The sequence below is a fragment of the Protomyctophum parallelum genome (assembly GCF_964188405.1).
Source record: "Protomyctophum parallelum genome assembly, chromosome: 11".
Taxonomy (NCBI): domain Eukaryota; kingdom Metazoa; phylum Chordata; class Actinopteri; order Myctophiformes; family Myctophidae; genus Protomyctophum; species Protomyctophum parallelum.
The window spans coordinates 31,329,666-31,353,723 of record NC_139707.1 but is presented as its reverse complement, the minus strand read 5'-3'; the positions used below and the strand labels follow the sequence as shown (position 1 = coordinate 31,353,723).

At 45.4% G+C, this 24,058-nt stretch overlaps 1 protein-coding gene across 1 annotated transcript in view; it reads right to left on the bottom strand.

The window, feature by feature from the left end:
* Positions 1-15,162, bottom strand: part of map2 (microtubule-associated protein 2) — a 49,627-nt gene extending 34,465 nt beyond the window's left edge. Inside the window, 4 exon segments of the mRNA XM_083776006.1 lie at positions 521-739; positions 4,157-4,234; positions 5,665-5,769; positions 14,886-15,162. Coding sequence (XP_083632132.1) covers positions 521-739; positions 4,157-4,234; positions 5,665-5,769; positions 14,886-15,102 — 619 coding nt within the window. The 5' untranslated portion in view covers positions 15,103-15,162.
* Between the last annotated feature and the right edge of the window lie 8,896 nt (positions 15,163-24,058).

The following is a 24,058-nucleotide window of genomic DNA, read 5'->3' as shown; positions in this document are numbered from 1 at the left end:
TGAGAACCACTGTTCTAAAGCATGACAGAATGTCATGTGAACATGATACTGTAATTCTAAAGACCACATTGGTAAATATCGCATTAAGATAGATTATAGAGATACTGTATGTGCAAGACTTTTAAAGGGTGGAAACTGCAGGCACTAAATGGCTTTGGTTTACAATAAAGGAGAAAATAAACGTGACCATCCGACAAACATGAAATCTCTCAGAATTCTCAGCAAAACAACATTGCATGGACACACAAACACACACAAAAAAACGGACCGACTGACAACGGAGCAACAGAGAGACGGACGGACGGACGGACGGACGAACGGACGGACGGACGGATGGATGAACGGATGGATGACCGGATGGACGGGCTGACGGACGGAGGTAAGGAGCGGGTGAAATCACAGAAAAAAAGGAGAATCGGGGCAAAAACAGAAGGAGGCAGGGTCAAAGAATAGAGGACAGGGAGGAGAGATAGAGCGAGGAGGAGAAAGAACGGCGTAAAAGGAACCATGCGTGGTTCACCTTCGATCTGTCTAAAGCCCACAACTTGCCCCGCGGGGCGCGTGCCGCCTGAGTGTGCCCACTCTGGGCTGAACAAGGGGTGGTCATAGTACTCCTCGTCGGAGTGGTAGGGGTCGTCCTCGGGCACGGACACAGATATGGAGGGGGCGAGGAACTTGCACCTCTCGCGAGAGTTTTGGAAGTGGCGCAGAGGCCCCGCCTCATCCTCGGCCCCTACATCTACAAACAAGACACACACAAAGGAAGAAGAACTGCAGGGGATATCTGACCACGCGGACGGAGATAACAGTGAACAGAGAGAGAGAGAGGGATAGAGAGAGAGAGGGATAGAGAGAGAGAGGGAGAGAGAGAGGAGGGAGAGAGAGAGCGGAGGGAGAAAGAAGATGGAGAAACAGTAATAGGACGGTGAAACGGAAGATAAAAACAATCGAATCAGAAAGGAACAAAAAGAACTACAGAGGATATCTGGACACGCGGATTGAGAGAACAGTGAACAGAGAGAGAGAGGGATAGAGAGATAGAGAGATACAGAGAGAGAGAGGGGGGGGGGGGAATAAGTTGGAGAAACAGAAATAGGAGGGAGAAACTGAAGATAAAAGGAAGGAACAAAAACAACTGCAGGGGATATCTGGACACGCGGACTGAGAGTACAGTGAACAGAGAGAGAGAGAGAGAGAGGGGGGGGGGGGGGTAGAGAGAGAGAGAGAGAGAGAGAGAGGGGGGGGGGTAGAGAGAGAGAGCGAGAGAGAGAGATGACAAGGAAAGGGGACAAGATCGAGGAAGGAGACAGAAGGTGTTGGAGAAATATATACAGGCAACAAGACATTTACAAAGACACAGTGACAAGCAAATGACAGACAACCAAGGCCTGGGGGCCAGCCATGAATACGTAGCCTATATGGAATCCGGGAGAGCTATTCAAAGAAATGTACACATACTGACATATAAAGTCCAAAATTCCCTTTTTTTCATCTTAATTCTCAGTGTGAAGTAATTACGTATGTAGAAATATAATAATTTGGAACATGGCTGCCCTGCCACCCGTCAACCACCACCCCCACTAGGCCTGTCACATTGACATAATTGCCTTTAATTTCATTTCATTATTTGAGATTATCGCAAAAACATTGCGTAATTGTTTCCACATTCTCATACATTTAAAAAATGTCAGATCAGCTATATAGTATCTATCGGGTGGAAACCTCATACCTCTAAATTCCAAATCCATTACTTTTCAGGATTCAAATTCAAACGTTGCAGATCTACAAGTTCAACATGCCATCTTGTGGATCTGCTACTTTTGATGCTTTTGTGTGACACTGTAGTGTGATCCAAGTAGAGCATGAAAATAAAACACACAAAACGTTAGAATATGGAGATAGTTGGTTAGAATATGGAGATAGTTGGTTTCTTCCCGACTACAGCGATATTGGTATCAGTCATAGTTATTTATTTGTACAGCATATTTTAAGTATAAGATCATATCTAGCCAAGCCTCTACAATTTGTATTTACAAAGCCAAAAGGGCACAAAGATAAATTCTATTTAAATTAATATGTTCCAATGTGCAATGCCAAAAAAAACACAATGAATCTTTAGTCGCAATATTTGTATGACAAATTTGACAATTAATCGTTATGTCAAATTCTATGATCGTGACAGCCCCACTCTCCACCCCACCCATAGGCCTGAGACCATAGATTCTCTCTTCACCTCAGCCAATCACAGACAAGACGGAACAGACAGACAGACAGACAGACACCGGGGGCAGGGGAAATGCAAAAAAAATTGACGATTAAAAAACAAAAAACAGCGAGGAAGACAGAAATTTCAAGATGCAGGAAGGAAAAAAAGTGGTAAATTTATGTGACGTGGAGAAGAAGACAGGGTGGACTGACTTGGTGTCTTGTTCAGCTCATTTGTGTTGTGTGTGTGTGTGTGTGTGGGGGGGGATGGGGGGGGGGGGGGGGTTAGAAGCGGGTTTGTTGTTGAAACATACATCAAGCCATAGGCTATTTTTTTGCACCACAGTAGCTGTCTGTCAGTGTCAGCTCTTAGTTGAGTTCAGCAAATTTTTGTTCTCACCTTCTGACTGATCTCCCGACTTTATTCAACTGCCAGTCTGTAGTAAGCTGTAGTAGTCCGTTTGGTGGACATGATGACTTCACCGTTTTTCAACCTACCAGTATCTTCATATTAATAATATATGTATTCATTATAATATAGTACAATGTTGGTCTACTCGGTCTGTGTCTCAGAGGAGGGCTGTGGACAGTTCAGAAACCCACCTACGGCTACCAGTGATATCATTGATTGGGAATCCAAATAATAGAAACTGTATGTTTTCTATTCCTGGACACTTGGCCTGCTATAATAGCAGCCATTGTTCTCGCTATAATAAACATAAAAAGATTTATCTTGTTTGAAAAACAAAACAAAAAACAAAACCTGCCTACAATTGATCAGTCACTGGTAGTATTTTTGTTTAGTATTTATTTATTCAGCACAGTATAAAAACAATACAGTGAAGGGTAAAGTGCTAGGCTGAGGCAAAAAGCGGGGATTATACGAGGCCTCTACCTATGTAAAACATAATGAAACATTGTACAAGAAATATAGAATATCCAGAATACATGATTGCAGTATAAAAAACAAGAACACCACAAGAAACAAAACAAAAAAACGACAAAAACATGATTGTCGTAGGTGTGTAGGCGTGTTTCTGACATGTCCACAGTCCTCCTATATGAGACACAGACCGAGTAGGATAAAATAGCACCGTTTTATCGTGAGCATTAGTGACGACCAATTATATGAAGATATGTTGAAAATGGGCGAAGTCGTCCTTCAACGGTCAATTTGAGCGCCTGGCGGGGCCCCCGAACCAGACATTGTGTAACGGTGATATAGATAAGAGGGATGAAAGAGGAGGAGGGTGTGGTGTCGTTTGCTTGGTTGGTTGGTTATTCCGGGGTCGGGGGTCATGCGGGAAGTGTGTGTGTGGGGAAGGGGGGGGGGGGGGGGGGGGTTCTGCTTTGGCTACTAGAGAGTGAAGACTGACATCATCATGAGGATGAAGGTGACGTGCATATACATGTGTGTGTGTGTGTGTGTGTGTGTGTGTGTGTGTGTGTGTGTGGGTGTGCGCGTGGGTGCGTACTGTACGTGCGTGTGTGTTCGTGCATGGGTGGGTGTGATGATGACTGAGGAGGAGGAGGAGGTGAAAGGGAGAGGAGGAGAAAGCAGTGGATTCTCAACAGAAATAAGATGGTGATGTGTGATGAATGGAAGGGAGCCATGTTCCTGTTCTCGGTCGAAACCGCACAACGCTTCCTGTTCTCAGAGGCCTCGATCAACCTCAACATGTTTGGTTTGTGCTCCGCCAGAAGATGGACTTACTTCTGGAAGGGGTGGGTGGGTGGGACGGACGCCAACGCAACCACCCACACCCCAGATCCCCCAATCACTAGATTCACTACCAGCATCAAGCAGGTGTTAGCCAATGTACGACATTCCGGATACCAACATTTACAATACGACACACCTGGTTACACACTCACAAACACCTGCGCACACATGAACGTGCACACGCGCGCACACACACACACACACGAGTGCTCATGAGAGGGGTCCTACCTTGTTCCAGGGGTCCAATTAATTGTCCTGCAGCCGGCGAGGGTGGAGGGGACGGGGGCAAGTTGGCGGTGTCTTCAACTATACAGAGAGAGAGGAGGGAGGGACAGCTGTGAGCATTTCTGTCCCGGGCCCACCAGGGCTCCAAATGGACCCTTGCAATTATGTGTACGGGTCCATTTGGTTCCATTTGCACACATACCCGTCAACCTTTTCAGGCCGATCCCCGAAAATAATCATAATTTGAACCTCCCAAAATAATCATCATTGTGTGTTTGTGTGTACTCCACAGCGATGATTTGATTGGCTGAGCGCGGAATGTGAGGACGCCAAAAGTGATCGGCCGGAATGTGATGATGTATGATGATAAGATCGCCCCTCACTTCACACGAGTGTGATTTTGTGTATTCTTTGACATTTTGGCCAATGTTACCACATAATCTGATGGGTTGATGATTAGTATTACGTAGTCTTATGTATTTTTTTAAAGGTATTAAAAAGGTATCAACAGTCCTTAAATTGTATCTTTAATGTAATCTGGGGACCCCCCAAAATCATGTGGGGAGGAGACCCCCCCAAAATCATGCGTCCCAACCCACAGAGGTGGAGAACCACTGCGGTATGGCATGAGCGTTCTCCTTCTGCCATGGCCAGCTCCACCCGGTTCTAATCCGCTGAGCTGCTCTGACAGGCTGTGTGAAGTGGCGTGCTGTGAATACAATAATAAGGCTTTTTCTGCTGACTAACTGCACCAGCGAGGAGTTTGATTCTGAGGAGAATGGCCTAAACCCTAAATGAACCGTTAGTCTGCTAAAAAGCAAAGATTAAAATAAAAAAAAGATGCTGCTTCTGTTTTTTCTTACGTAATGCAGCGAATGCAGTGGTGGACAGTAACTAAATACATTTACCTAAGTACTGAATCTAAGAGTGAACTTGTTTTTATGCCCATATATGGAGTTCTGTGTCAGGCATGGCCAAATATGGAGTCTATATGCAGATGTCAGAATATCATTGTGATGTTCGAACAGGCCAGCTCCATATATGGGGATCTAGGGGTAATCAGGTGTGATCAATTAGAAAATTTGGGTCCTGTCTAGCGCCTGAGCAGGGCCCTGTAAAGTGCCTGGACAACCGTGGGTCCGTCCGACTCAAGGCCGGGCACTGCACTCCATGTGGCGGTGTGGAACGTGTGTGTCAAATTTGTACAGAAACGTACAGAGACATGGTGCATTTATAGTGCTGATGACTTGGTTTACCTATGATCCTAGATTACTGAGGCCCTACACTGTACACTGCATTTCATTTATTACCTTGTGTAACTTTGCTTACTGTAAGTCGCTCTCGATTCAGAGCGCCTGCATGACTACATTGGATTGGTACAAACAAACCAGGACATCCCAACGTGAAATATTCAAGTTAATTTAATTAAAACACTAATTCAAAGCGTTTGAATTAAATGGATGAATCACATGGATGTGCGCGCATGCGTGCGTGTGTGTGTGTGTGTCTACCTGAGGGCAGCCTTTTAGCCGTGTCAGCGTGAGTCTCTTGTTCTCCCTTCAGCACTGCCACCGCCTCTGCTGTCACTTCCTGAACGATCCGCGCTGACACTTGCTCTACACACACACACACACACACACACACACACACACACACACACACACACACACACACACACACACACACACACACACACACACACACAGAGTTGTTAATCCTTTGCGAACACAAACTACTACAGGGAGGGGGAAAAATAAGTCACACAGATGACACAGTTTGATCTTGTATTTCGTCAACCAGATCAAGATGAAAGCTGCACCGCAGCATGTATCGTTCCATCGCATGCAAGACATACCTGCCAACACTACCGCCTAGCGTCACCATAGAAACCGGTAGCTTCGCTGAAGGAAGCCGCTACAGGAAGTCAATTAAAAAGCCATCGGGAGCCAAGTAACTGGTGGCCTGAGTCAACAACAGGCCAGGACAGAGCTCATCAACCCAGGCTAAACACACACCTCACTGGGTCCAGTGTAGAGCTCACAACCCAGGCTAAACACATACCTCACTGGGTCCAAGGCAGAGCTCATCAACCCAGGCTAAACACACACCTCACTGGGTCCAGTGTAGAGGTCACAACCCAGACTAAACACATACCTCACTGGGTCCAGTGTAGAGCTCACAACCCAGGCTAAATAAACACACACCTCACTGGGTCCAGTGTAGAGCTCACAACCCAGGCTAAACACACACCTCACTGGGTCCAGTGTAGAGCTCACAACCCAGGCTAAACACACACCTCACTGGGTCCAGTGTAGAGCTCACAATCCAGACTAAACACACACCTCACTGGGTCCAAGGCAGAGCTCATCAACCCAGGCTATTCCCACACTGGCTCAGCAAGGGAGCCAGGGTCATGGCCAAAAAATAGGAATTCACAAATGATCGATAACATATATCAGTATCTGCATAATGTACATATCTGCCTTACAAATGCAGTGTTTGGATTGAACCGATAAACATAATATATCGGTTTAATTTGATATTTAATTTTACTGGGTAAACTGACCTAAAGACAGACCCATTTAGAAGCTCAAAGTGTTTGATTGATTGATTGATTGATGGAATAGTTTATTATACAAACAATAGTTTATTAAAAAAACAGCAACAGAGTGCAAGGGATAGCACCTTGCGTTCTTGTTTCCATTTAGGCTCTTACGTGTCGCTTTGGGCTGTGTTTGGAGCTTGTAGATCTGCACCTTTTGATGCTTTTTGTGACGCTGCACTATCATCAAGTAAATGCGTTAATTTACAAAAAAAACTATATGGAGGTAAGAGGTGTGCGTGTGCGCACACACACACACACACACACACACACACACACACACACACACACACACACACACACACACACACACACACACACACACAAGATGACACTCTTAGTTAACCTATGATACACCCTTCGAGTTCCAGTGAAGCCAAGAAAAAGAAAAACACATGGTCGCTAAAACTTGCCTCCCAGCCCCATGTTTGAGAATCTTCTAGAACGTCTCTCAATCGTTCCACTTGAGCACCAACCACCATTGCATTTTCAATGGGCTCTAACTATGGAACAGATGGATGTATTTACAAGCGTTTGTTGGTGTGATCGTGCAGCGAATGGCTCTCTCATTGCCAATGGTTGTCGATCGCAGTGAAGCTGAGTATTCTGTGACTATACTTAAAAAGTAAGTGAATATGAAAAAAGACCGGCACTGAGGTTTATCTTGGCATTGAATGCGTTAACTTATTTAGGACTGGCACCAAATTCTACAAATGTATTCAAAATCATGACAGTTGTCAGTGGTTTTCAAACTATTTCATGTCAATGACCCCAAAAATTAAATTGGCTGCAGACCCCCATCTGAAAATATGTTGTTCCAGGGACCCCCCCAGAAGCAAAGATTTGAGTTAAAAACGTTCGCTCTGAAAGAACATATATTCAAAGATTTGCACCACATTTTAAAGCTTGTTCAAAAATAGCAGATCTACAAGCTTAAAACACCCAAAAAGGGTTCCCGTCCTGAATGGGTTAATGCCACTCTTCATCCTCTTCATCTCAGAGCCATAACCCTGGTGGTGGTCGCCCCCTCTCATCCAGCTGTCCTTTCTGTCCCTGAGTCACTCCCACTCCCTCTTCCCCAACCCCCTCCTCTCAGTCCCTGAGCCGCAGCCACCATGCAGTTAAAATAATAAGCAACCACGTCTATGGAAACAAGCCCAAAAGAAGCAACTATATATAGGCCACATGAGCACTTCAAACCTATATGCATTGGATATTTGAAGCAGCAACACTTTAGAAAAATGCCAAAAAGAAGGACAAAGTCGCTTATAATAAGCAGGCCTGGCAACACATCATGTCACTCCCATCTCCATCGCTCCTTCCAGCCGTGTGCCTGACTGGAAAACGTGCCCTGAATCCTGATGAGTTGTCTGTCTCTCTCACTCACACACACACACACACACACACACACACACACACACACACACACACACACACACACACACACACACACACACACACACACACACACACACACACACACACACACACACACACACACACACACACACACACACACACACACACACACACACACACACACACACACACACACACACACACACACACAAGAAGCATGCACGGCACGCACATACTATCCACACACACACATACTGTAGTGCCCATGCACACACACAGACACTTGTGTCATGTGTGACATACATGCCGGCCAGCACATAGACACACTCTTATGAAGGCAGTCACATGCATGAGAACACACACCTAGAGGCACACACAGGCTGTCTCGCTGGCACACGCCACAGAGTAGCTTCTACAAGGGCAATGGGTTCAATGAGACAGCAATTTCTCTGTCTAACAGAAATGCGCACACACACACACACACACACACACACACACACACACACACACACACACACACACACACACACACACACACACACACACACACACACACACACACACACACACACACACACACACACACACACACACACACACACACACACACTCACACACACACACACACACACACACACACACACACGATCTTTTAAGTAAAAAAATATTTAGGTTTTGTCATATTTTAGTCATCTGAAATGTTTTAGATTTAGTCTCTCATATTTTTTAAAGATTTCAGTCAACCTTGATGGTGCCGTAATGGTTGATTTTATACTTGGTTGCATGCTGAAAATAGCACGATAGTTATGATAGTCATCATTTGACTTAGCTTTTATTTAGACTTTGTCAATGAAAACAATATAATCAATGAAAAAAAATTGTCATAGTTTTAGTCGATGAAATTAACACTGACACACCAACACCCACATCCACACCCCACACCCATACCCACACTCACACACCCACACCCCACACCAAACACACCCCACACCAAACACACCCACACCCCACACACCAACACCCACAATCAATTCACAACACATTCTCCAGGTAAACAATGGCATTCTGGCACAATAGGAAGGCAAACCCAAATGGCACAACAGAGGTAAAGAAAATGAAATAAAATAAAAAAGTCCCTCTGTCTGTCTCTGTCCTTGTGACAGCTAGTCACGTCACGTCTGGTCTGGTGGTCGCCTCAGCACTTCCTCTGACACCATCAAGACAAGTCTCCGACAGCCCCTCTGTCGTGACTGTTGACAAGGGAGTTAAGTCGCATAACATTAAATAGGCCATGCTGTACCGTATAGGAAAAAACTGCATTCACAGCCCTGTTTGAGCCCCATGCCAGCCTGATTCACATTATACTTACCTTTCAGGATTCAAATTCAGAAGCTTGCAGATCTGCTATTTTTTATGCTTTTGTGTGACGATGTAGCATGATCAAGTAGGGTGTTCATTTATGGAGAAAACCCCCCACAAAAAGTTTAAATATGGAGATAAGAGGATTCTGCCCGACAACAACGAGGCTATTTTCACTGCGCAACCGTGCATAAATCAGGCACACACACACACACACACACGCGCACGCGCACACACACGCACACGCACAGCACACACACACACACACACACACACACACACACACACACACACACACACACACACACACACACACACACACACACACACACACACACACACACACACACACACACACACAAGTATCATAATCTGAAACAGTAAAACCTTTGCATTACCTGTGAAGCTGAGAATGCTCCCTTGTCTGAGATGAGACTAGCACTGGAGCCCTGAGTCAAAAGCCCCAACACAGTCGCACACCGTCAGACAGGCACACACACGCACGCACGCACGCACACATGCACGCACGCATGCACAAAGCCAGTAGGGCTTCGTTTGAGGGCACAAAGCGATACAGATATAGTGGCAGAGAGCAAAGCAGGAGGGAGAGAGAGACAGAGAGAGAGAGAGCTAGAGAGAGAGAGAGCTAGAGAGAGAGAGCTATAGAGAGAGAGACAGAGAGAGAGAGAGAGAGAGAGAGAGAGAGAGAGAGAGAAGAGAGATACACCACTGCTTGGTTTGATACCAGCCGGTGCCAAAAATGTGTGGAGGGATGGGTTACTATAGCAACAAAGCGGTGGGCCCCGGTGGTGGGCTGGATGCGACTCTGGGCCGTATAATTGCAGATACCGACAAACTGGCTGTTCGATTCTACAGTATGTCTCTCTACCCCTCTCTCTCTCTGTTCCTTGATGTCTCTCTCTACCCCTCTCTCTCTGTTCCATGATGTCTCCTCTCTCTCTTCCATGATGTCTCTCTCTTCTCTCTCTCTGTTTCATCCCATGTCTCTCTTCCCTCTCTGTGTTTTCATCTTACGTCTCTCGACGTAAGGGATTCTTGCCTCATATAGCGTTTAACAATCAAGGCACTTTGTCGCGCCCGCCACCATAACTTAAAGACAGCATGCCGTTATGTCCAGGCCTCACCTGCAAACTTGGGAAGAAAGCACTTGACATTCACAGATAATGGCAGAGGGACACTTAGGCCTAATGGACCACTTACTGCACTCTTCCTGCTGTGCCACATTGTTCTAAAGTATCATGGAAGCATTGAATCAACACAGAACGCTACATGGCTGTAGGTTTATGAACATTAACACCTACCTACAACTGATAGCATAGAACAGGACGGCATAGCGTGCTGCTCACACACACACGGTACTTAAAAATGAGACCCGTCTGAGCTGAGTGGTGCTGTACTGTACCCGTGCTGTACGTAGGCCTACTGTACAAGCCCTCCTCCCTGCCCTCTGTGCGTGTGCGTGTGTGTGTGAGGGTGCGCAACAGTGACACTTGGTGGTCAACAAACGCTATTTCCGTACTTGTACGTTTCCGTACTCAGACACAGGGACACACATAGCGGTCTATAGCTTCATGCCTGAGTGTCCAAGTTGCTCCTTTACACCTGACAGGGGGTACACCTGACGCGTGGAAGCAAATCGTTATTCCAACCAGTTCCTTTCCCCTCCATCAGGCGCCCCGGCTGGCCAGGGGGAGGCAGTTTAGAGACCAGGATTACTGCATGTTTTTTGTGAGGGTACCTACCCTAGGGGACACGGGGAGAACATGCAAACTCCACACAGAAAGGCCCTTTTGCCAACCCCGCCTCGGGTATGGGCACCGATGACACGGAGGAGGAGACACGCCGCCATTGCCCACAGCGTCCCGAGCGGGAATCGAACCCAGGACCTTCTAGCCTTGAGGCGACAGCACTACCAACTGTGCCACCGTGCCCCCCCACTGTTCGCTTTTGATAACTTATGAGACATCATAGGTTTTCCAGGGGTTCTCTGTGACACGTCACACGTTTGGATCACGTGACCAGAAAAAAAACGAGTCTCCCCTTGCTGGTGGGAGCCGATGGAACATCCACACTAGGACATTTGTGCACACTGTGTTAAGGCATGGAATGGAACAACGTACAATATTGGGTGATTCTTCAAAGGTTAGTGAAAAACACCAGCAGTCAAAGTTGAATTAATTAAGCAGTTAAAGTGTTAAGGATCAAGTGTGATTGTGAGTAAAAGTTCATATTATAAAAATAAAAAAAAAGGAGATAAGAGATTTCTGCCCGACAGCATGCGACCATGAAAACGCCAACTCACTCATCGTGACCCTACCCACACAGACACGACCACCCACCCACCGGACCACTTACAGAACAGACAATGACAGCCAGTGCTCGGATGATGCGGATGATGAGAGGTTAATGTGGCTATTGTGGCACAATGCTAAACGGCCCCCGCAGTTCTTTTCATTAAAAGCCTGGTGCGTTGGTGGAAGAAGTACTCAGGTTAGTTTTACTTTACTAAGTAATCTCTCAAGACATATAATAGCAGAATCCGTCAGCACCACTGCCTTACACCGTTGTTAGTAGGAATAAACACAGAAGCCCCTGGGAGGAAGTGGACTAAGAAAGGGGAAGAGTCCTGCTACACAGAAAAGGAGGCATGAGTCCCCTGATTATGCTTTAAGTAAAATGTGTAATATAGCACAATATAAAAAATACTACAAGTAAAAGGCCTGTATTCAAAAATGTACTTGAGAATGACAAAGAACTGGCCTGGACGCCATATTCTAACACAGAACTCCATATATGGGCATAAAAGGAACACAGACAGACCGATACAGAGTCAAGCTCTCAGCGCGTATACCAGCTATTTTTATATAGCTGTAAAGTAATGTAAAGTTGTGTGATAATAATTGTAGCTAGCAACTAACGTTTCCAAATAATTGCAATGGAGTAAAGATTACAAGCATTTGCCTCTGAGATGTACCGTAGTGGATTATTTAAACATATTGAAAAATGAACTCAAGTAAAGTAAAAGTACGTTAAAATTGGACGAGTACAGTACTCGAGTGCTCATAGACATTCCACCACCCGTTAATGTGGCGATGACAGTGGCAGAATGCTAAACGGTCCCCCACCACGTTTCCTTTAGTTTCTTCCATGCAGCCCGGTGGGTGCAGGCAGCAGACAGTGCACTCCCTCTCTCTGTGTGTGTCGGCACAAAGCACACACCTAAAGAGATGGTGCCCTCCCAACAAAAGCCGGGTGAAATTGCAGGGGTAACCGTTTCCGTGGTAACAGTACGCTGTCACAGAGCATTGTTCCTGCTGTGTGCTCTAAGGAGGGGAAGGAAGGGCAGAGAGTGGGAGAACAGAGAGATTTTAGGCCTGTAATTAACGTGCACTAATAACTGTGTGATTGTAGCGAAGGCTTGTTGCGAGAGCTCTCTCCTCCAGCGCGAAAGAAAGAAAGAAAGGGACAACTTGGGAAAGACACGGGACAAGTTTAATGGCACACGTGGAGTGAATACTGCACCTCTTTGACTAACATGCAAGCACGTATACGTATATTTGCAAAAGCGTGAACGAACGCGCACCAAAGGGAATTTTTACATTCCATTGGTTATTGCTTCAAACATAGCTGTGAATGAACTTCTATTGTTCAGTAGGGCACAGTGGCAGTCGGTGGCGCTATCGCCTCACAGCTAGAAGGTCCCGTGTTCAATTCCCGCTGGGGACGCTGTGCGTGTGTTGTCTCCCCGAGTCATCAGCGCCCTATTTACCCTCACAAAAAACATGCAGTAACCCTGGTCTCTATACTGCCTCCCCTGGTCAGCCGGGGCACCTGATGGAGGGAAATGGACCTTCATGTATGACCTTCATGTAATCTCGCCATCCTCCACGTCTCTCAGGTCTAAAATATTTTCTTTTTGCCAAAAATATGTTTTTTTACTTTTATGGATACGATCAAGCCTTGAATCTAAACGCAGCTGTGCGACATGAGACAGAGAGAGAGAGGAGTGTGTGTGTGTGTACGTGTGTGCGTGTGTGCATCAATTTAACAAAGGTGCAGACGATCAGAAATCAGCAGAGAGTGATCGACGTTTGCGCTACTCTATGCCGAATTGAAGTGGTCTCAGACCCAGACTTTTTTTTTCTCTCCCTGCAAATAAAAACGTCTAGGTTTCCGAGGCTATGTTAGTAGTTACTTTGACCTGAAATGATCAATCTTAACCACAGAGCCACAGAGCTTGTGGATCTGCTGCTTCTGATTCTTTTGTGTAGTCTTGCGTAGCCAGACAACTATTCCACAATCTCCGATGTTGTATGACCGGAAGCAGGCACGGGACTGAAAATATTCAGCCTTTCTTCCCCTTCGTAAAATATCCCCTTCTTTCCTCTCAACTGCAGAACACAGCTGTGTGTGTGACTGCGTGTGTGTGTGTGTGTGTGTGTGTGTGTGTGGGGGGGGGGGGGTCCGTACGTAATATGATCTTAATATTAATTTATTTATTTATTTATTACCTGGCCTGCAAGCATTATGTGCAGTGTGTCAGACTGTCCATGTGTATTATTAGACTTCAAAGCATGATCAGCATACAGCACTTTCAGACTGGCTGAAAGATGTGAACACACAAAAACTTGTTGTGCCTTTACACATTCTATATTACAGTAGGAACAGACAGCTTGGTGTAATGTCTCATAAAGGAGGTGAAAAGCGTCAAATGGAGTCTGTACGGCCGAAGATAAATGACCACCAGGAGAGGATATCTCCTCCTCTCCCACGGTCCTCCTCTCCCACCGACGTCAGCTGTTCATTTATCTTCTTATTCATATTCTGTTGATACAAGCTTTGAGCTGAGAGAAGCTATACAGCGCTTTTAAATATGACAATCTGTGTATCAGCTGCACAGTTCAGGAAAGTGTCTGTGGCATATTTAACTTTAACAAAATAGTTTTGACAGCTTAAATCCACGCGGCAGGCATTACTCCAAGTCTCGACACGCAGCAACAACAGCACCTGCATCCTCTGCCCCTTCACAATAATAAGTGCCTTACCTTTGCCTCCCAATTCTGCACATTTTACCCACGTTATTAAAAGGAAATAGGTGTAAGTTGTAACTTAACAGCATGAGAGAGAGGGCGTGTCAACTGTCACCGTAGTGTAAATAAGATGGACAGAAGGACAAACCATCCATCCGTCTGTAGTTGGCGCCCCCCAGTGGTTGGCACCCTGGGCAATTGCCCACTCTGACCAGCGCATTCCGCCGGGCCTGACCGGAAGCATTGTGGGAGTCGACAGTCTGGCCACGTAGTGTGATCAAGTAGGGCGTTCATTTACGGAAAATAAATATGGAGATAAGAGGTCTCTGCCCGACAGCAAACGCTAATCAAGCAGCCTTACCTGCTGTAATGGCATGGTCCGCAGCCAAGTCCCCGTTGAAGCCGTTCTCCCTGGCTGTGGAGTAGGGTGGCGCGGCCCCTGCAGGCTGGCACGCCCTGTAGGTCGAGGCGGAGGAGGACGAGTAGCCGTTGGCCCCGTGGGGGCCTGAGGAGGGCTCCTGCGCCCCTGACGGGTCCCACCGAGGGGCGCCGTCCTCTGGCTGCCGGCCGTCTGCCATGCTGGGTGGAGCTAGCGGCAGGTGGTTGGAGGGACGGTGGTCGCAAGCTGCTGTCTCTCCTTCCTGGGAGAGGAGAGAAGGAGAGAGGTAGAGGTCAGTTCATGATTCTGTACTATTGTATTTGTTCGCAAACATTCTGAAGTGATGAACATTCAATGCACTCTTTTGAGCTGCCCAACAGACAAATAATAAATAAATAAAAAATATAGAACAAAGAAATATTCTTAGTTCGATGTCGACAACCGAAAATAGATCTTAGGTCAGTGGTTCTCAAAAGGACCTTGAGGGGGTTCCAGGGGTCCCTGGCAAAATGTGTTAGTACAGCATCATAATAATTTTAATACAATCTCACAGTACGCCACTTTGTGCCACACTGTGAGATTGTACATCTTCTAGCATTAAAAAAAAAAATCTTACAGGTGATATTTTCCTTTTTACAAAATCGTCTCTTCTGGGGGTCCCTGGCACAAAGCATTTTCAGATGGAGGTCTGCGGCCAAATATATACAATTTGGGGGACCTTGACATGAAAACATTTGAGAACCCCATTGATTTAGGTGACCGACACCAGTGTGCAACAGGGGTGTTAAAAATAATGAATATGTGCATGCGCGTGTGTGTGTGTGGCTGACACAATAGTCCTTTGGTGCACGCTGGCTAGACAAAGGTTGACAGCAGATGGGTGAATCCTATGATTTGTGCGTGAGGTGCTGCCACTGCCAGAGGCAAAATTACTTCAAAATGCAGAGAGAGAGAGAGAGAGAGAGAGAGAGAGACACACACACACACACACACACACACACACACACACACACACACACACACACACACACACACACACACACAGACAGATACAGAGAGAGAGGTTGGAGAGGAAATAAGACAGAGATGAAGAATGAAGTAGAAAAGGAACAGACAGTGGAAAATAGTAGTAGTAGTACCTGTGTTTACATACTGTAAATATACAGTAGAGTGTTGTAAATCTAATTAACTGTAACATTGATTTCTACAGTGAAATGTTTTTACTGTATATGTGAATATGCGAGCCACTGTTAGCCCAGTTATCAGCAACAACACAGCTACTGTACATAGCAAGTTATTAGTTTCTCCCTCTTCTAGCTCTGCAGGATTTGACAGCAGATTAAATGCAATGCGTATTTAGATTAATGTTATTGTATTCTAACACAGGTCCATTTTGGGTACAATCATCTAACTATCAGAGTTAAATAAACATTGTGTAGCAGTGGTTGTCAGCATGGGGTTCGCTGACCCCCAGAGGTCGTTGAGGGTGTTCCCAGCTAAATGGCCAAATCCACCCATTACAGGTAGATTTGCCAGCTCAGGCAAGTGAACGTCTAGGTAATAGTTAGCAACATCTCTAGTTAAAAGGTTAAACAAACGGGACACATCGGCTGCTGACATTGTCCTTCCCAATGTCATCAGAAAAGTCAATGTCTGGCTCTAAATCACATCCCACACAGCAAGGACGACGGAGGGAAGGAGCGAGCTGGAGACAAAGGACAAGAAAGCGCAATAGAAGTAAAATCATACTTGTTTGAAGTGAGGGGCGCCCACCGGCCACCTGACGTCATTTAGTGCCCTAAACAAACATTAGAGTCCATAGACTGGGAAACAATTTAAGTGCTCTAAACAAACATTGTAATATCCTCAAAGTTCATAGACTTGGCTGGAAAACGATTTACATATTAAGTGCTCTAAACAAACTTCCCATAGACTTGGCTGCCATATGACATAATATTCAAAAGCCATGCATTGTAGGGGCTAGCGCCCCCCAAAAAGACAGAAAGGGCACAGGGGAATTGATGGCTTTCAGGGGAGGGTTTGTGATTGTGCCGCAGTTGAGGCATTTGCCAGGAGAACCATGTGGACCGCCGCGCTGCATAATGGAATGTGTGCGGAGAGGCAATTTGTCACGGCAGGCCTCCTCTCTGGTCCGTGGAGACCATGAGGGTTCAGAGTAGTCTATTGGTGAAGCAGCAGTCAATAATGAGAGCCCGAGACTCTGACTCTGGCTGTGCTCCACAATGGTCAACACAACACAGCACAGATACATTCACAACCAATTCATCATTATTACTCATCTCTACTCATATCTCTCCTATCTAAGTAACCACGTACATTTACATAAGTAGGCTACTGTACTGTACGTTTTTCACAACCTAACGGCATTCTCAAAACTGCACACAAAACTTAAAACCTCACACACAAAATGCTAAACCCTGACAATACTTTTCCATGTTGACTCTTTGCCATCAAATCTCTTAACTGTTCCCAAAATGGAACTCGTGCTTGATTTGGTACACACAGCCATATTTTCAAATGACACACACACACATACCATTCATTGAGTACACACAACTAAGCATTTGCTGCACACTACCAAGCATTTACAGCACAATGAAGTGAAAAATGTAAAACACAATCATAGAAATGGAACACACATGATTGGCAATGACTCTGGAGAATGAGCCATTTCTCCTTCTGCAAAATGACCCTGTGTAGGCCTACTTTTTCATGGTCAGTTTTTTTTTTACTGTAAACCAGCCTGCTTTGACATTTTCTGTGAGAAGTGTGTGCAACAACTGAACATTGTGTGTAGTGTTTGGAACTTTGGACAGCAAGGTGTGTTGTAGGTAGATGCTTTGAGATTTTGTGAGAAGTGTGTGCAACAACATTGTGTGTCGTGTTTGGACAACAAGGTAATGTTCTTTTTTTACAGTTCCTGTAAAAAAAGAAAGAAAAAGGAATCCTGCTTGGGAAACAAGGCTTACCCTGACAGCAATGAAATGCAAGCGGAGCCATTACTCTGCAAAGGAGGAGGTCAAAATGATACCGCACGCACAGTGTCAAAAAATAAAAAAGCACAGGACAGGCAGTAATGCACTGAAGCAACGTACGGCCAGCTCCTTGTCACAAGACAACAGCTCTGCCCCTCCCAGCCGACTCTCACGATCCCACCTCTGTCTCCCACCACTCCAGCCTCCATCATCAGCCAGCACTTCTGATATTAAAGTCTGATTTATACAAGCTGTGAGCTTGTAGATCGGCTATTCCCAGCACACGACACTGGCAGTATAAATCGTGCATAACAGAGTCGTAAAACACAGACTCAGACTGCAAGACTCATCACCATTCCCATCCTCATTTCTCCCTCTCTCTCTCTCTCTGTGCCATCTCTGCTGTCTGTGAAGGTCACTTTGAGATGTGCTGTTATCCAGCCACGGTGGTAAGTTACAAGGCCAGCTGGTTGCCAGGCTAGGGGACATAAAGGGAGGCATGAGGAGGGAAGGAAGCATCCTCACCTCACCGAGGGAGCCATGTTCCTGGAACCACGCCAGAGGCTGCACGGTACGGTTATGACTGGGGGCTGGGGTGTTTCATGAAACAGTGTTTCCTAATCGTTTTTCGTTTCGTTTCGTTTTTTCAACCACTTATCCGTAGTCGGGTCGCGGGGGCAACAGCTCCACCAGAGTGTTCCAGACTTCCCTCTCCAGAGCAACATTAGGGACTTCCTCCTGGGGGAACCCGAGACGTTCCAAGGCCAGTGAGTCGATGCGTTTCCTCCAACTGCGCCTTGGTCTACCCCGGGGTCTCCTCCCAGTGGGACGTGCCTCGAGGACCTCCCTAGGGAGACGCCCGTGAGGCATCCTAACCAGATGCCCGAACCACCTAAGCTGGCTCCTTTCCAGGTGAAGGAGCAGCGGTTCTACTCCGAGACTGTTGGTATATTGCTCGCAAAACACTGCCCAACAGGTAAGATAGACACTGGAGAGCAAGTGAGACAGAGAGCCAGAAGACAACGACACGTTGAGTGATTGACAACACGTACTGTATGTTCCAACATACCTCCCTACCTGCTTGATCAGATAGAATACGCGTCAACTGTGTGGGAACACCTAATGAGAGCCACCTGTATAAAAGCCAGTGCTCTCTGACTGTCTCACAACTAGACGGCTCTCCAGCAGGCAGGAACGCGAGCAGTTGGGCGGTAAGACGATTAACCTTTACCACTTTTATTCACAAACTCATTCTATGTGTTATTATCTGTGAATTGAACTGATGGCTGGTATTCTCTCTCTCTTTACAAACTCAGGCAACCGGCGGGCACACAGCTAGCTGGCAACCTAGCGTGTGTAGCAAACACATGGAAATGGAAAGAGAAGGATGACCAAACAAATGAGACCATACACGTATGGAAAAGGAGTGAAATACCTCGCTTAGTACACAGCCCCCAGATGATGGGAATTGTGACCCTACCAGGGCTTTAGGTTAAGTAGAAATATTTGCTTTGTGATTCACTATACCTACTGAACCTCTTTTTGCCTAACATGAAACTTGGTTGAAAAAAATAATAATTGTCCTTTAAAGATGAGGTCACCTAAGTTGAATCCGTTTAAAGACCATTTAAGTTGCCCCCTTGTTCAAAGACTCTTCTAAGTTGAAGCTCTTTAACCCTGTGGAAGAAAGATATGATTTAACCCTTTACTTACCTCTTGGAACCCTCTGCAGTGACATACTCACCTAACTAAAAACCTACCTGGTAATCCAGCAACGATCCTCAGCGACGACAACGACCCCTTCCTGTGGAAAAAGAGAACTGTTTATGTTGACCTTACCTCATCTTTAATGTTCTGAACCTGCAAGAGGAAGATTTTTTTTTCCGTAATTTCACAATTGTGTGAATGAAACACCAATTGTTTTGGCATACTTTGACACTGACACCTGAGTTTGGTGTACAGTCCTCACAGTATGTATGCATGTATGTATGAGTACGGCATAAATGAGCTGTAAGTGATTAGAGCAGAAAGTTGCAACTAATTTAACACAAACAGGATGCAGGTCTCACACATGCACCAATTAAAGACAATAGGGGGGCACAAGGCAGTAAGAATACATAAGTCAAGGAGTCGCTAATAAGGCAAGAATAAATCAGATCTGCCATTGTCGGTTTGCGACACCTGCACACTACTAATTATAAATCACCCTTCATTGCATCACATCTGCTTATTGCAGCAGCACCCACACTCACAGCTCTGCCAGTCGGTCTACAGTCTCGTGCCTTTCAGCAGCATCTGGGACTATCAGCCATCGTGCACTGCTGCCACTGTACGTGGCACACTGCCACCGGCCCAGCGCCAAGAATCACCTCACCTAGCGTGTAGCAAGTCACCTGGGCTTTTAAGTCCCATCTTATCACCATAGCAGACACACTCCGTCCCCAGCAGACACAATGCTGTGTGGACAATGGATGGATGCTCTCATGTTCTCTGGTAACCTCTCTGCTCCCCCTACTTATCCTGATAACACTCCACTCCACTCCTGTGTTCTGCTGTCTGCACCGTTATTTTCCTTTCGTTTCATTGTCTCCACCAGGCCGAAGGCATGGGGAGAGAGTATGTTTTGCACTCCGTCCGTCCGTCCGTGTGTGTGTGTGTGTGTGTGTGTGTGTGTGTGTGTGTGTGTGTGTGTGTGTCCGTCCGTTACCAGCTAATCTCGGCCACCGTTAACCCGGTCGATGCCAAATTTTGCACACACACTCCCTGGATGCCAACGATGAACCTCTGCCCCAAACCTTCCAGAACGGCCTGTTATAGCGCCACCAGGAGGCCGCTTTGTGCAAAACAAGTTTTTGCACAGCACACCTACAGATTTTGTCCAAACATCACGCAAATTGGTACACAGTCTCTCTAGAGCCATTCAACCAAACAGGTCTTTCAGATTTCTCACACTCCATCCTGATTGGTTAAGATTGGCTTCCAAAGTTCACAGGAGTGCTCAGTTTCAAACAAAATGCTGCAAATCATGAACACATCGCGTGATTTCCGTGAAATTGTGCACCCACATTCCCACTAGGCCGAGGACAAAATGCCACATGAACAATTTCAACTCAACCTCAAGGTGGTGCTATAACTGGCCGAAAAGTGTTTTTACCTCTAACTGCACGGATCTGTGGATAACCTGGTGGAGACCTGTGCCCAGAAGGGCACTTTTTCTAGTTTCTTTTGCTCTCTTCTCTTTTACTCACTTTCATACTATTAATGTTAACACACACACAACACAAACAGACACATACAGATATACACACACATGAATACACATTAGCTTATCGTTGCTGTCGTTTGCCGTTTTTTTTTTCTTTCGTAAATGAATGCCCTACTTGACCGTACTACAGCCTCACGCAAAAGCATCAAAAGTAGCAGCAAGCTTTGAGATCTTACTTACTTTTGAATTGTGGAATCCTGAAAAGTAACAATTTTGGACATACTGTATGAGGTTTCCACAATATCGGCATGGTTTATCGCTGTGATTTCTTAAGTTTGACAATTATATAGTTGTGAATCAATTGGCAATTCATTCCTACAGTATATCAGTGCTTCCCCACTCTTAGCTAATTGTGTTTATAATCCAAAGGTAAATTGTAAAATGTACGCTTTGTAAAGAGTTCCAAGCATTGTTTACTACTGTATGTGTTCAATTTGTGCCTTGTTTACTGTTAACAAAGAACTTCACAGTTCCTATTTCCCTTTTATATTTTGTTAGATAAGTCATAGGTTTGGATATGGACGTCGGATGAAGTGGCGTGGCTGAAAATATCTGTGTGTGTGCGTGTGTGCAACTGTGCATGTGTGGTTACAATTTACAAGAACACAGAAATCTTTTCAACTCTTCTTTCCAAGAGCAGAGAAATATTTTCCCCACGGTGCATCAGCATTGACATGCAGACCGGCGGACAAAAACGACGAGAGTGGAAGAAACTACTCCTAACATGCAGCTGTTCTGTCTCATCTCCCTTGGTGTGTGTGCAGAGACAGTGAGACACTGGGGTGGTAAATGAGATGAAGGGTGCATTACTGAGGAACATACTGTGGCAAGTTGTGGCCAGTTCTCTTAATAGTCCTGCACACTGTTTGCTAGACAGTTCAGGCAGGCCTACAGTAGGCACAGAGTGCTGAAGGAGATCTGTCAAAGGAGGTCCCTTCTCCAAGGCCCACAGCAAACGTGCTTTTATAGCGAGAATCACACCGCATACCTCAAAAGCAAGCCTAATCCAAAACATTTTTTTATTTTTTTATTTGACCATTCCATTCTGGAGATATTGACCTTTATGTAACACCTGCTTTTGTAGGAAAGTGCTGTTTTTGAACAGAAAGCTGAGCTATGGACCGTTTTATGTCACAGACATTGACAGGCAGATATAAAAATGAACACGAAAAAAATCCTATACATACTATACACCGAATGAAAGCCTTGAATGTCTACTTTCACGAGGAAAAAAGTACACATTGATCCCATCTACCCTTCATCAGTAATTGGCTTTTTAATTCAGCTTTCGCCCACCAAACATGGTGAGAGAGAAGACATAATGTATGAGTTGTTCAGGTCCATAAAAATAAAAATAAAGATTGATGAAGATGATGGTGATGATATAGTACTACTTTATTGTCAGTTCACACTGAAATTTGTCTTGTGACTTAGCATGCAGAACACATCCGACATGTGTCCCGCATGTCGGACTAATGCTCCGTCGGAATTACATGCGGACCCCCACTGTGCTCTGTGCTGGTGTTGCTAGTAAAAACTACTGGTGTTACACTAAAAACTCAGCTTCCCATCATGTACCTGTGCACAGTGTGAAGCTTTGCCACCTGTTGGTACTCTAAACAAAGGGACATCCATTGCTGTGCATTGGAGTGGCTGCACTCAAGAGAAATCCAAGCAATGTTGAACCAATGAAAAGTATTAAAAAGCTCTTCTGACAAACCCAGCTAAATCCATTTGATCCTCACTGTCTGCTAAACCAGTTAACTCCGCCAGAGGGAGTGGAGTTAGGGTAGAGAGACAGATACGGAGATCTCCATATGGGCACAAAAGAGACACAGACACACGGGTACAACTGGTATCCGGACAAAGCCCTGACACTATGACTCAGACATGTTGGTATAAACAGCGGTGCGACGAATGGTTGAGGGTCGCATAGTGGCCCGAATCTCTAGTTGGATACAGTAAAACTGCTGAAAAATACATGTGTTTTGTGCAAATTTATACTGTGGATGAATTGTATAGGAGCCAACATGTAACATATTTTGACAGTGCAGATTAATGGTAAATGGTGCATTTATATAGCACCTTTATCCAAGGCGCTTTACATAGATTGTGCATTACATTCACCCATTCACACACACATTCATACACCGATGACAGAGGAAACCATGGAGGGCCCCAACCTGCACATCGGGAGCAGTGTCTTGCTCAGGGACACTTCGACACAAACTATGGGGGAGTCCGGGTTCGAACTGGCCACTCTACCCCTGAGCCACTGCTGCCCCTATGATAAAATGATGAATGCTGTTAAACTGCAAAGAAGCTAAGGTCCCGAATATTGTTTAAAACTAACTTTTAAATTAGCAGTGTAAATGTGAAATGAATGAGATTATTATTTTTTGTTTGTACTGTATGGTACAATATAGATCACTTCCAGACAAGCTGCCATGGCGCTTCAACACTCCACTTCCTCAAAACGACATAAGCAACGCCCCCAAGCTGACTGCAGCAGCAGGGAACTCGAGCATATAGGCAACAGAAACACAATGACTTGGCAACAAAGTCAGAGGTATTCCAGAAAATACTAGCAGGTGGCAAAAAAGTTGTTAGAATAAGTACTGTAGATAAGAGGTTTTTGGACTACAACAGCGATATCTGACGAACAGCGTAAGGTTTAAACACTACTTGTCACTGAGTGGGGAGTGTTGGCTGATGAATGAATATCAACATCCTAATACATCTTAATACTGGGGTGTCAAATTATGACAGGCAATTCCTGCTTTCAAAATATGACCCAACAGTCAAAAAATACTTTGTTTGAAATATGCTTTCCAAGGTGTGATTTGGGGTCCTAAGGATAATATAAAAATGAATATCAACATCTTAAAACCAAA